General features: G+C 32.3%; 1 protein-coding gene across 1 annotated transcript in view; it reads left to right on the forward strand.

Moving 5' to 3' along the window:
• Window positions 1–15,463, forward strand: part of LOC130446558 (proton channel OtopLc-like) — a 31,117-nt gene extending 15,654 nt beyond the window's left edge. Inside the window, exons 7-10 of the mRNA XM_056782892.1 lie at window positions 2,522–2,727; window positions 6,551–6,768; window positions 8,802–8,958; window positions 15,031–15,463. Coding sequence (XP_056638870.1) covers window positions 2,522–2,727; window positions 6,551–6,768; window positions 8,802–8,958; window positions 15,031–15,252 — 803 coding nt within the window. The 3' untranslated portion in view covers window positions 15,253–15,463. The remainder of the gene's footprint in view (window positions 1–2,521; window positions 2,728–6,550; window positions 6,769–8,801; window positions 8,959–15,030) is intronic.
• Window positions 15,464–15,778: the final 315 nt, after the last annotated feature.

Here is a 15,778-nt window from a genome sequence, read left to right on the forward strand (position 1 = left end):
TTAATATTAATTAAATCAACATTGTCTGCATTATTAATTACAGTGACAAGTGGTTTATGGTAACTAAAGTAAGACACATGGATGTTCGTAGATACGTGGTTCACGAATCTTGAAAATACCGCATCAATGGTTGTACCATACCTCGTTGTACCCATTGCTCTATCAAAAACAATGTCTAAATTCAGATTTTAAAAATTTTATTAATGTCAATCCATCATCTTTGTTAAAATCGACATTAAAATCGCCACTCAGTACAGTTGTTAATATTTAAAAATTATTTATAAAATAAATCATAACAACGTGGAAGAATTTATAGACATCAACAAAAAAATTAATTTTTGGTTAGGCTAGAAATTTTCTATTTTATGTGGATGCGCTCGATGATTCATATTGGGTTGATTATCTAATTTTATGTGTTGTTTTCAAATATATATTTATATGAACTACATATAATTATATAATACATGAATTATAACGTACCTTGCAACCACGTGTTTGTTAGATGTTCCGGCAATATCATCTACACCTCTTTCTGCCATAGTTATTTGAAAATACTTTCAGTTCACTTTAGCGGAACACAATGATAAAATTAAAACTTCACAATAACAACATTAATTATTGACATTTATAATAAAAAGAGCAATGACACTGACAAATTAGAAAGTTGCGCAGCATAGGGTGCGCACCAAAAAACGTAACGAGGTCATTCATCGATAGATTTTACTCCTCACATTTTTCTCATACCGGGCCCCTTATATATGCAAATCGATTCTTAAGGAGTAAACTCCAAAAATACAATAGAACGGTTTTCGTGCGGGATGTTCATGTATTGATAATACATACAGCAAATACTAGAGAAACGTAACGCCAGAATTTGAGCGACACGGTGCCGTTGAAAACGTTTTTTGATATATTGATGAAATCTGACCCCAGCAATGTTTAAGTTCGAGCTATTCAGAACTCATACAGAAAGTCAAAAGGTTTAGTCAATACCCTATCGAAATCATTTTCGTATTCAAAAGGTTTGAGACAAGGGTGCAGTTAACCACCAACATAATTTAAAATAAACATTCAGGAAACCCTGAAATGTAAGAATGGGAACTATTTTTTCGCTCAACTATCAAGTTATTATAGCTTACGAAGAGGACGATATAGATTATATGCTTGAGAAAGTTGGAGGACGAATATACAAAATGGGATTTGAATATGAATATGTCAAAAACAAAATATCTGCCGGTAGGAATCACACAAGACTCCGAATTTCAAATAAATAGGGTTAGACAATGTAGACAATACCTAGGAAGCATTATTTCGGAAGATGGAACAACAAAAGACGATATAAGAAATAGAATAATACAAAAACATACACAAACTCTGAACTTATTGCTGAGGTAAGAAAAAATTACACAAACTCATAGCGGAACATATTTTAATGTTTGTTTAAGAAGATGTGGAAACGTCACTACTTAAGAAGATCGTGGAGGATATTCAGAACAGCATATACGGAATGAAGATACACGACTTCAGAGAGAATACAGACTAATCAACTGCTCTGGTATAGACATGTGATGAGCATGGAGCAAAACAGATGGCCGAAGATAGCATTGATGTATCAACCTCAGAATAGAAGAAGACGATGACTTGAAAGGAAGAAATTAAAAAAAAATTGAAAGACGGAGCTATCCAGGAAAACGTGTGGATAGTTAGAAACGTGTGGCGTACGAAATGCGGGATGCTGTCAAAAAAGCTGTAATTTCCTCCCTACAGTATAATTTATTCTATAAATCCCTACTAAATATCAGGAAAGTATTCTCAAACATTTATAGTTGTAATCAACGCAGCACTGAGAGCTCCCATTGTCAAAAGTCGAAGCCAGACTAAGTATTTTTTTCATTTTTTAATCTGAACGTTTCTAGACGTTCAGGTTATTGAGGGGAACTTTGATTCCTCACTGTAGCTATTATTAATATGTGAACTATTTTTTTGTGTAAATGGGTATTGAAAGCGCTTTATAAAAACTTGCTGCGACATATCAGTTTTGAACTTAGGACTCGTTATTACTTTTTATAGTTCTCTAAGTAGAAATAGATACACTCTACATACGTGCTTTGAATTGAATAAATAATATTCTTATTTCGAGTGATTTTATCACAAATTGCTCCCGTATATGCACTGGATGTTACGAGAAGTGATAATTAACAGTGTAATGCCCTCTCTGTTTTGTCTGTGTTCAAAAATTTATTATTTCTAACATAAACATGTATAAATATGGACTAATTGATGTAAATTTGTGACCAAATTATATTTCAAATCTTCCACTTCCACTCATTTTCTCCCATTCTAAAATGGACGTGTACTACAATATTCGAATAATCTCATTTAATACAATATAATTAACTTTATCGAAGTGCATATTGAATAGGGCCTATCAGCAACATTTGTTTTAGCTTTTAACTTCTATTTTGATTTGAGGGTACACGGAAAACCTAAATTTTGTTTACCTTTTGAATCTAATTTTCAGAAGCTTCTAGAGACCTTTCAACCGAAATATCAAGACAAAGTGGTTCTAACGTAATTTATGGCAGGAGTCAAAATCAATTTTCAGTCGATTGCGCTCAAACACAAAGAGGGCTGTTCAGTGGAATATTGGTACTAGCTGCGACAATCATCAGCCTTATTTTGTTTTTCGAGCTCATACCACATACGAGTGATGTTGCTTTATTACAGGTAAATCATCATAAATTATTTTTTAAATAATAACTAGCTGAACCGGCAAACGTTGCTCTGCCATATAAATTATATCTACGAAATATTTTTCTTGTTCAATAAAAAATACTAACTTACTACAAGTGTATAGAGATGTACTTATAATCGAAAGCGTTATATAGACAATGGAAGTAAGCTTTGTTTAGATTAATAAATTATTTTTTATTAAAGTAACGAATATATTTCAAATTAAAATTCTTGATAGCTGTCTAGACATTAAAAATAATTATTCATATTTTCACTATTAATTGCGCGAAAATATGCCACATATAGTTATCCAATAATCACTTTGAAATGAGCCTAATATTCTACATCAGGTTGATACTGGAATGCTAGTAGAAGAAATAAATCTGATGTTATTTCTCGAAGAACTTGTTGCCATTGTAAGTCAATTCCTTTACGTTTGTTTACTATTAATCTACGCGTTTCTTCCCGTTCTAATTGTCTCACACGCACATCTGCATTGTTTTGTTCGCCTGATGTTCGTGCTCTAATATGCATGAGATTTGATTGTTCGACGACTCAAATTGGTCCCTTTAATTCTTGTTGGCAATGCTGAATGTACATATAACCTGTAAATAAATCAAGTTAAAATACTTATTTGTGAGAAACAGTAACTCAATATTGTAGTCGTTTGCTTATTATTTGACTTACCTTTCACAATAAAAGAAAAGGTATATTTATTAAACACGTACATGTTTCGGTTTTGATTTAAAACTATTTTCAAAAAATGTTAAGTAAAATATGTACAGGTACGATAACAGCCATTGTTAGTGGGAGCTCACCACACGTGTTTATTTACATGAGAGTAAAACTGACTTTTCAGTTATTAATAAATAATTATTGCACTGGAACTCAATGATAAATTTACGATGAGAGTAAAATTAACAAGGGAGCAAGGAAAAATCAAAATGATATGTAAACAGTCACTGCTACGATCGATACAAAAGGGAAATTGAAATTATAAATAAGCGTTTATCGCACTATACTTATTATATTCCATTGCTATCTTGCAATCCTATTGCGGATCTGAATCTCGTGGAATGACACAATAAAAACATGAAAATTATAATAAAAAAGAAGCTTGGTAGAGCTATTCAAGAGACAAAACATTGAAAACTTTCAATGAATACGAAATATAGAGATAAAAAGTTGAAAACAATGTTGATAAAAAGAGCAAAAAGTTACATATGAGAAACCGTTTGAATGTAAACGGAACACAGATGCAATAGGAAGTAAGGTTAAACTAATAGATATAACAAATGGATAAACAGAAATAACAAGAAGTGATTGAGTAAATAGAAGAAGTTAATGAGTACCCTTCTGCCATCATAAAGTTTGACATTTTTAATAGTGGACGTACTCATAACGTGTCATGCGAGTGCTATTTGAGTTACTTGAAACTTTCGTCTTGGTCAAAAAATATAATTAAATCGTACGGCAACTGTACGTGTGATGATGTTCTATAACATTCGACGTGGATTAAATTAACAGCAGTGTGCCGATCAACTCGCTTCGATTTTTGGTGTTTTCCCAATTCAATCGTTTTCACTTTTCGCTAATTGTGGCAGAATAAATCGATGCTGGCCGTCAACTGATATTGTAAGATCATCATGTGACATACCGTGAGATTGAAGCGTACTTGAGCATCAGTTCTACTTGCATACACTCAATATTGCATGAACATTTGACTGTTGGTGCAAAGAAATGCTCAAACATGTAATCACTGTACTCTAAAAGACATCTATAAGATCGCATTCCGAAGCAAATGGTCGCCTGTTTTTCGGAATAACTAGATTTGTCTCCCCGTTGCATTAGAGCTATGGTACACCAGCATTTGTTCGCCAGAAGTACTCGAAAAAAAAAACAGGGACGTCTTGCTCTTACCCATCTAACGACATCTTGTACTCCCAGTTCTCTTAAGGAATCTGTGTTGGGTATTCTATCGTGGAGTGTGGTACCCTTTATTGTTCGTAATATCTTCATCTCTGCTGTTCCCATTTTTCTCTTTGTTTGTGTTGTGTCTGCCCTTGTTTCTGCGGCATAGGTTAGTATGGGTCTGATACAGGTCTTGTAGATTCGCGTCTTACTTTCTATGCTCATATGTTTATTTCTCCATATAATGTCCCGTAAATATCCCGATATTCTAGTTGCTTTCTTGATCTGCTTATCTACCTCGTCCGTTATGTTTCTGCTGCTCGTTGTTTCTACGCCCAAGTAGTTGAAGTTCATTACTTGCTCTATGATGCGCTCATTTACTACCAACTTGCATCTTATTGGGTCTTTGGATATTACCATGCTTTGTGTTTTCTCGCATGAGATTTGCATGTTAAGTCTCTGTGCCGTCAGGTTAAATTTATGAAGGAGGCGTTGTAGATCGTCTTCATTTTCAGCTATAAGTATAGCGTCATCTGCGTAGCAAAGGATTCTCAGGCGACGGTTATTCATTTCGAATCCTGCATTAACTTCGTTTACGCTCTCAATTATTTGGTCCATTATTACGTTGAAAAGGCATGGGCTAAGGCTATCTCCCTGTCTTATGCCGGATGAGACTTTGAGTTCTCTTGTTAGCCCACAGTCTGTTTTTATTCTTGTTTTGGTGTTGATGTTAAGTTGCCTTACTAGATTTGTATAATGCTTCTTGACGCCTTTTTGGTTTAGTCGGTGGATTACATCGTTGAGTTTTACTCTATCGAATGCTTGCTTTAGATCTACGAAACATGTGTACATGGGTTTATTGTATTCTATGGATTTCTCTATCAACTGGCGTAATATAAATATTGCGTCTATAGTGGATCTGTTTGGGCGGAAGCCTTGTTGCTCTTCTGAGATGCCTATCTTAGCAGTTATCTTATTTGCAAGTATCTTGGTAAATAACTTTAATAATAGCGTTATGCCTCTGTAATTCTTCGGATCTGATTTTAAACCTTTCTTGTATATATAGTATACTATATATAGTATAGTTATACTAGTTCTCCATTCTTCGGGTATTACTCCAGTTCTTTCTATTTTATTGTACAGTTTTATTAATTCTTTTTCGATTTCTGGGCCCCCGTTCTTCAGTAGTTCATTTGGGATATTGTCTGTACCTGGTGATTTTCTATTCTTTAGTTTCTTTATGGTTGTTTGTACTTCTTCTAATGTGATGGTTTCTTCCTGTTCGTTTGGGGATGGCGGGTTTGCGACTTCTTCTTCGTCCCTGCTTCCGTTGTTATCATATAGGATCTCAAAATGTGCTGCCCATGTTTCCTGATTTATAACATTTATCACTACCTCCTCGTTGATTGGTTTCTTCCTTTTTCGTATCATGTTCCATATTTTTTTCTGGCCTCCATACAAATCATGTTCCATTTCCACTGAGAAATTTTCCCAGTATGTTTTTTTCAGTTCTTTTATTGTGTTGGTTGTTCTATTTCTCACTCTTTTATAGACTCCTAGGAAGGTCTATTTATTTATTTGTTTTGTTTCTTTATTTTCTGCAACTTTTGAGAATTTCATTTGGATATAGAAACGAGCTTGTTTGGCGCAGTTTAGTTAGTTTATAATCAATTGTCATAGTGAACAGAATGAAACAGGAAGTAAACGAGAAATTTAAATAAATCATATAAGTGTTAGTCATAAGTTAATTATTAGAAGTTAGTTAAGTGTAGGCGGAGTACTAATCCCGATGTTACGCAAAATTTGTGATAACATCGATTGCTTCAGCTACATATAGAGTAAATCAATATCGAATGAATATATCACAGGGCAAAAACTAAAAATAGTAATAAGAATATTGTTTTAGATGAGTACTTGGGAAGCGATAATTTTCGTCACGTCGACTGTTGTTACAATAATGTGTACGATACGGTTGAGAGATATGAAAATAAGTCAATTTAGAATAGAACTTCAACTGGAACATTTACTTTTGTTAGTGACACAGTTTGGCGTGTTCATTTATTTCATATTTCAAATAATGAGCGGATTTCTAATGGGATATACCAGAACAGAAGGAAAAATGAGGTAAATTTATTTTATGTTGATATATTGAATTTTTTACAAACGAAATTATAATAAGTACGATCATTATTTGATCTCATTCAACTAAACAAGTTTCCTAAGATGTGATATTGTCATTTCTTTCCAATAGAATTCGGATTGTATCCCTTTCTTCAAGATTTTTAAGATACTTTATCTTCTGTATTCAGTTTCTGATATCTGTGACTCTTTGATTCCTCAACGTTGTATTTCTTCATATTCATACTTCGGTTTTACTGCATTTTTTTTCTAGTTATTGTGATTTAATTGTCACCTGAAAATACCTGAAATTATTTCTAGTTATTTGAGTTGGAGATTTCTACTATTTATGAAGTCTCACTGGAGAAACACTCCAGGCCTCTAAGACAATCAACAATATTTCTAGCTATATCAGAAAAGAAGTCTGAGGAACTTCTCGTGAAATCAAAAACAACAACTAACTGACCGTCGGTTTTCTGATTGGTCATTGCCCCATCAAATACCACCTTAAGACGATAGGTATGGTAGAGTTGCAGATTCTGCGAGCACGTCAACGTATTTTGGAAAAAGAACTCTAATATCTCTAGATATAGAGTACCAAATATCGTTTAACCACCGAACACATTTTACAAATCAACAATCTACAAATCCACAGAAATTTTGTTCATACACATCTCTCTTTTTATTGGGTATTTCGCCAGCATTTGTGAATTACTTTATTTATTTGGTCGAACAACATTTCACAAATATTGAAGAAAGTTTACCATTGCATTATATCATATTAAACTATGATAATGATATGGTATATTGTCGTTATAGAGAGGTCAGACAACACTCGAAAAATCAAGTATTGCTCATAAATCTGGAAACGCTGTTGAAAAAGATTAAAACGAAGCATGCTCGAGCTTTAGACACTTGTGTCTGTGTGCTCTTCGAGTAGATGCATTTTCATAATGAATAACTTCATGTTTCAGGAGAGAGTTTTTTTGTAACGTCATATCTGCATAGGAAATTATGTTTACCGAATTTCAACAATAATTTCCAAATTTGCCGCTACAAAATTGTTCAACGGTGTGGAAGACGTACCAAAAATTCTTAAAAACGGGCTCTGTTACCGACGCACCGCGTTCTGGACGAAAATGTGGAAACATTGGCGCTGTCATATTTCTCGTGGAATGAATTCTAAATGCTCAATTATCTTATAAGGAGTTCCTCTCACTATTCTTTTTTATTTAATGACAAGGTCTCTATGAGTGATGAGATTGCTTGTAACTTCTTCTGACAATGAAATATTGTCCTGAAACAATTTTTTTAGCTGCTTTTGATGTATGACATATGTAGCTTCAGTTTGTTGGGATTAAGAAGTTCTTCCATTCGGGGTAAAAAACATTCGTTAAGAAAAGCTGACGATTTATAAGTATTGAGAATACCATCAACATCAACTCCTATATATAACTGATATCGCAGTTCCAGACAATATGGATGATATGTCTCATTACCTTCAGACCTACTTATGGATCCAGTATATTTTGTTTAATTTTTTCTTATTTCAATTATTCTGGTCTCTAATCCATTTGAATAAATTTGTATGTTATCTAAGTGTTTTTTATCCTGGGAGGAAAATAATCAACAATTAAATCAGTAATTTTACATTTGTCATGTTGTAAGGATTTTAGAATTCCTGTGGATCTTGAAATACGTTTTTCTGCAGCATTACTCCATACTACACTCAACTGGGTATTTCTGCTTCTTTGTGAACTTCTGCTTCTTATTCTCATTCTTATTATTTTTCTCTATTAATTATTTTTTTCCATATTTTCTTTTAAAACGTTTGTTTTTACGTTTAATCAGATACAAAATCGGTTTTCGCTACAAGTTTGTCCTTTTCACAATATTTGTTTTCTTGATGTATATTTTTCTCACTTCACCGACTTCTCGGTGAAGTGATTTAACCTTATTCCGTTCCAACTCTCTATGACACTATTGTAAAATATAAGAATGGACAAAAATGTTGATAAAACAAAGATTATATATTGCAGAATCATAGCTCCTTTTATGGGCGTAATTCAGAGCTTTTGTCAAACAGCATTTATTTTGGATGCGTGGCGTAGACAATGTGCTACAGAATGTCAAATAAGAAGAAAACCCGGAAAGCAGCTGATAACATTTTTACTTCTAATCAACGTATCTTTGTGGGTAAGTTATTTTTTAAAGATATAACTTCAATATTTCACTCATAGAATCTACTCTATAAGTACAGTAAATTAAACAGTCTATAAGTCACCAAATAAGTTAAGAGCCATTCATTGACGGTACTCTGAGAGTTTTTGATGTGAAAAATCTTCTTGCTATAGTCTCTACTAAGTTCTTCTAATATCTAGCTGATAGATCAATTATATATTCATTATTGTGGTCGTTAGATAGATTCTTATGGAAGAATGGTTCTTCATTAAATCTTTGGTTAGTGAAATGTTAATATCGTTATTAATTATTTGGTTAGAAATTTCTGTTTCTTTGAAACTATATAAAGTTGTATCCATATGAATCGTTGTAAGGAATAGTTTTAGAAGCAGCTCCACCGTGTGGTTTGATTTGACGTATCCAATATATTATCAATGATTTGTCTAATAAATGTTGTCGATGAGAAAGTAATATACTATAACAAAGAGCAATTTGAGTTTGTTTAGAATAAATACAGTCCAAATGGCGGAGATCTTTCATCACGCCAGCATCAATATTCATCTGAACCAAATAAAAATTTTTGTGTACTTAATAGAAATAATTGTTATGACTAATATTCCAAAGGTCAGCTTCTTATGAATTGGTAATTTAAAAATAAATTCAGTTTCTTAACTGTTTGTATTTTATTCATTTGTTGAATATCAGCATATTTAGCAGAACTCTTTTGATATAAATATCGTTAACCTGGATGAATGGGTTACAAAATCCAAAATTAATTTTATCGTCCTACCAAGAACTTAATTTATTTTCTTTGGCATATATCTATGCTTCATCTTCAAATATATAATTTGTCTCTATATTTTCGAAGAAAAAATTTACTTTGGTTAGCAATATATTCTCCCTCTATTGATGTTCTTTTATTGTCTTTCTTTTAATATTTAAATATCAAATGTTTCGATAACATCAAGAAAGAAATACTTTGGATAAGAAGATTTTTCTCATTTTTCAATTCGTTATCTATGTTTTTGACAGTAACAATAAAAAAACCAAAACTACTTACTCTTTTCAATAACTAACCAGCTGAAGTAACAATTTTTTTATTAGCGTAGACATAAATTATTTCTCTATGAAAGTAAAATCAACAAAAGAGTCAGAACCTCTATGATGAAACTTATAACCAGTTTATCAAGAATATAAGATACCACACTATAAGCAACTGGTGAAAAATCATACGGCATTCAGGATGTTCCGAGACGTGATTTAAAAAAATCGGACATGAGAAGATAACGTGAAAATATTGCTGTGACATGAAAAATTTTTCTTCTACTACGCCTCGTTTCTGAGTTATAGTTGCTAAATTAGAACTTATATTTAAGTATATTTTCTAAATCACACATTTGAACATTATGAGTTCTACACAACTATTTGAAGGCCAAGGGCGGCTCATGCCCAATGGTTGAAAGCCCGTAACTTTTACAGGGACAACCTGTACAATCTAAAGATAGCAGGAATAGATTTCTCAATCGATTACCTTTTTCCTTAACTCGATAAAATGTATGGCTTAGAAGATATGTAGACTTTTCGATCGTTGTACCAAGGGAACCGTTTGCCATAAAGTGGCGTTCTGAAGAAATTGTAATTATTTATTGAAAGTAATTACGGAACAATTAAACATTTGTTGGAGAAATAATGAATATATAAATAAACATTCGTGCTACATAGTATCGAAGATCATAGGCGGAATGATACCCAACTATTAGAAATTTTGTTAGTGTTGCTTAAGCAAAGTTGTTCTACATGAATTAAGTAAACTAGTTTTCTAGAAAATGATATTTTAGGAAGTGTCCAACCAAAAAAAAAGAAGACGTACATCAGCTCTAGAGCAAAATGCATTAGATGCAATTGATGCGGATCCCTTAACTAACATACTTGAAATATCACTACAATTTAACGTATCGACGACAACTATTCATAGGATTTTCAAGGTGCAGCTTCTTCACCTCGTTCACATCCAGAAAGTGCATGCCATGGAAGTACAGATTTATCCAGCAAGACGCTCGTTTTTTTTAGATAAACAACGAGTTTATAATAAATTTGCTGGAAAAGTACTGTTTACACCACACGAAACTGCTCTATTAATTCCCGTGATTTACTATGTTGCACAAATGTTGGCCTTTATGGGCAGATGAAAATCTTTACGGTACAGTTCAAACGGAACGAAATGATCGTTAGAATAAATTTCTATTGGGACGGTATAAGGTAGAATCTTGGAATGCTCTTCCAAGGAATGTTCTCCTTTTTCTTATGTGAGTAACACGATGTTCGAAACTATGCAGTTCAATTAGAAATGTTTGATAGTATTTTCAATAAATAATTACAATTTATGATGATTTTCTTCATAATGTTTCTTTATGGCGAACGGTTCCCTTGAAATGTACAACGATCTAAAAATTTCCTAAGCCATACATTTTATCGAGTTAAAGAAAAAGGTAGTCGATTGAAAAATCCATACAGGCTATCTTTAGATTGTACAGGTTGTCCCTGTAAAAGTTACGGGTTTTCAACCATTGGGCATGAGCCGCCCTTCACCTTCAAATAGTTGTGTAGAACTCATAATGTTCAAATGTATGATTTAGAAAATATACTTAAATATAAGTTCTTTAAACACGTATAAATGAGAACCGAGAGGTCATATGAGAAGTTTTGTTTTATTTTCACGTCATTCGCTCATTCTCGTATTTTTTGCATCGAACACTCTATAGATAATACGACATGTACGATGATACCACGAGTTTTTAAATTCACGGTCACTGGCTATTATTGATCACTCGTGTATTGTCATGAATGTAATGTTTACAATATAATTCTCGAAACTTTAAATTGCTTCTCGATCGAATGATCCATGAATGAAAATAGACAAATCATGGGATATAATGCAACCTAATATGCTGAGCAATACCAGGAATCATTAAAGTTACTACCGTGTTGGAAATTATCAACTTGTATATCTGATTTTTTTACAAAGTTACTAAAAAATATTTAGCATCAAATTCAAATAGATATGTTTAAACATAGTTTTTAGGATGTTTGTAGATGTCAAGATTATTCACTGTGTGACAAGACAAATATGAACTTGTATAGATTATTTTAGAGCAACTCTACATTAGACAAATTTGTTAATATTTCCATTGTTTGATTGTATCGAACGTGATAAATTTAGTACTAGCAACTACAACACGTTCGCGTGTATAATTGTACATAAACTTACTCAACCACCTATCCGCAGCAACACGGATTCGTGCCTAGCACATACAAGATTTGTTAGCAGGAAGGATCAGGGTAAACAGTTATTTTGTAAAGACTACACTGGTGACTTTTTGAAAGTGACTTTATTGTAGCATTATCCCTCCAACGATGAAACAAAGGTATTAGAATAATGAAGAAGGGCAATTCAGTAAGAAAATTTGAAGAAGAAACCCAACTAATACAGATGAGCACCAGCGACAAATCAAGAACAAAACACTGCCCACAGTAATATTGTAAACTAGGTTGCTTACAATATATAAAATTTGAAGAAATTTTTTAAAATACTTATTAACAATATTTCTGCGAATTATATATTTAATAAAAGTGTGGGGACAGAAAAACCGTTCATTCTTAGATAGCTTAGCAAGTGAAGTAGAGGATTAGAAATATTATTAATTTTTTCTCAAATTTTCCAAGTACAAATATTACGTTTCTGTTGTAGTTTCAAGTAACGAAAATCTAACAGAAAACGAGCGACGTCAAATAATTATGATTAAAATCAACATCTGGAGAATTCCTTTGCGGTTAATCACTTTGTAAGAATTGGAATAACCAGACAAACAATTTTCGATATCTATCGTCGTGTTGAGATAGGTATTGAATCGTAATTCAAAGGAAAACAGAACCAGGTAGAAAAGCCGATAAAAAATACCAAAAAAAGAAGAGAGAAGCTTTGGTTAAAGCGGCTTACAGGAAATAGAGAGTGAAAATTTGGCAGAAATTTCGAAATCGATAAGAAATATGTAAGCAACATTCTAAAGAAACACAGTGTGTTTCTGAAAAATTGAAAAATCGACACTCAAACATTCATAGAAACAACAAATCAACAAAAATCACCATAATTTCGCCCGCTGAAGGTTTGGGCATTATTATCGATAACCAGACATATTTTATAATTAGAGTTACTATTATCAGAAAGTCGATAAAGTAAAATAAGAAGTGTATTGCAAAATATACAAAAAACTTCAACTCGAAACTGTTAATACAGTTGGCGATATCCCGTGGTCGTTCTTCAGCCACATTTGACCTTCTGGAAATTCTATGACTGCCAAAATATATGAAAAAGAGTGTGTTAGCAGTTCATAAAGAAAAAGCATCCTGAGGAAGTTTTGTATCCATATGAAACGTTGTAAGGTATAGTTTTAGAAGCAACTCCAAAATGGAGTTTCATTTGACGTATCCATTATATTCTCAATGATTTGTCTGACAAATGTGATCAATTAGAAAGCAATATACTATAATCAACAGCAATTTGGGTTTGTCTAGAATAAATACAGTCCAAATGGCGGAGGTCTTCCATCACGTCAGCATCAATATTCATCTGAATCAAATCAAAATTTCTGTGTACTTAGTAGAAAAAATCGTTATGACCAATATTCCAAAGGTCGGTTTCTTATGAATTGGTAATTAAAAAATAAATTCAGCTTTCTTAACGGTTTGTATTTTATTTATTTGGTAAACATCAGCATATTTAGCAAAACTCTTTGGATATAAATATCGATTAGCTGGATGAAAAAAAGTCGAAACTGTTAATATACTTGGCGATATCTCGAGGTCGTTCTTCAGCACACATTTGACCTTCTGGAAATTCTATGACCGACAAAATATATGAAAAAGAGTGTGTTAGCGGTTCATAAAGAAAAAGCATCCTGAGGAAATTTTGTATTTTGATTAATTGCTCATAATACTGAGGACGTTGTGGGATCGTTTGCATAATTGAATATTCGGTAACTAAGTTGAGACGAACTGTAAGGTTTTGTAGTATTAACTCAATAAATTTTTCTTAAAAAATGCAGGGTTATAGTGTCAAAGAACAAAAAGAACACACACATCACCTGCACAAAACATTTGAAGCCTTTTTCTTTGAATGACTCGTTGCAATTTATGTCAACTGTTTCACCACGTGGAAGAAAGTCGTTAAGAATAATGCCATCAATTCCTTGATTGCCGCTTGGTTTCCTCATCAGTATTTTATTTTTTACTATTCTCAAAGGTACAAGTCAGGTCTAAGAAATAATTATGAACTTTGCTCACATCAAATAAGAGGTTGATTACTTTAGCTTTCCACATTTATGTTAATCTTGAATAGCACAGACATTCCAGTGAATATTTTTCTTCAGTGTTAACAACCTCACTTATTTCACGTATATAAATTTATGGAAAGTGATAATTAAATTGGCAAGGGGTCACTTGTTGTTTAATTTAGGCGATAATAAAATATTAACAAGTTTTTTATTCCTAGGCTACTATTATTACGAATGTACGTGAATAAATATTATTCAATTAGGGATGTTTGAATAATTAACAGTTCAAATTTCTCCAACTGGTACGAATTGTATGAAGGAAATAGTGCTAAAATCTGAAATAAATCGAATATATTTATCAGTAATAATAAATAATGAACTAATAATTTTTTGATTAAAGCCACAGACAAACAATAAGCTACTGTATCTTTTTGACTCGACCCACCAAACATCTTGTATTTGTGAATATATACAGTGTAGCCCACACCTAAATTTGTTGAAAAGAAATACCTGAAATTCGCCAAAAGTTGTCTTACTACTATATATCAGATTTGTTTCTTGACGCATAAATTCTAAACCAACTTTTACCGTACTAATATAAGGTGGAATCACATCACAAAATTTAAGAATGTTTGAATCGCAACATAATATTTTGATTTGTTTGTAGTTTGAATAGCTTGTACTTAGTAAATATTATTTTTAAACAGGCTCAGCTTTCATTGTCCCATCTAATTTATATACTTTTCTTCCGTTTCAGGTCATTAATAGGGTGAAAAACAATCGATCTGCGTTTCATCCGAACCAAATGAATTTTTATGGTATACTTACCTGGAATATAATAACCCACGTTTCCATGCCACTCGTAGTCTCCTACAGATTCCAAGCCACCGTTTGTTTTTACGAAATATGGAAACAAGTATACAAACAACCCATTAAACATACTTCAACGGATTTATATGAACTTGAAGAAATGATTTAAAGTATTTTCTATAAATTTGAATCCCCTCTCAAAAAGATTCAAATAAACATATGAATGAAGATATTATCCGATTCAATGATTATGATATAGCCATCGAATCTACAGTGGAAATTATTCAAAAAGCAACGGTTAAGCATATCACATAATATGATTTTTTTATATTGAAATCTAGAATTTTTTATTTATTTAGAGCATTAAATCATCTACACAACGATGCGTGATTGAATTCAGTCCTTCCTGAACCTTCCTTTCTAATATTATATGGTAGTCAGTTATGTAATTGAAAATGGTAATATAACATGAACGAGTTGTAACTGGATAAGTTCTACGATCAATACTCTAAAAAACATTGTTATCTTTATTAGAGAAATGATATTATTGATCCTATCTTTTTAAATAGAATATTACACTAAACTCTACAAAGAGAAGGTATAAAACACATTTAAAACCGCAAATTCGACAAAAAGTTGATAAATATTCATTTTTCAGATATGTTTTCTTTCTTCATAAAACGCTTAAACTTCAA

The sequence above is a fragment of the Diorhabda sublineata genome, chromosome 7, assembly GCF_026230105.1.
Source record: "Diorhabda sublineata isolate icDioSubl1.1 chromosome 7, icDioSubl1.1, whole genome shotgun sequence".
Classification (NCBI taxonomy): domain Eukaryota; kingdom Metazoa; phylum Arthropoda; class Insecta; order Coleoptera; family Chrysomelidae; genus Diorhabda; species Diorhabda sublineata.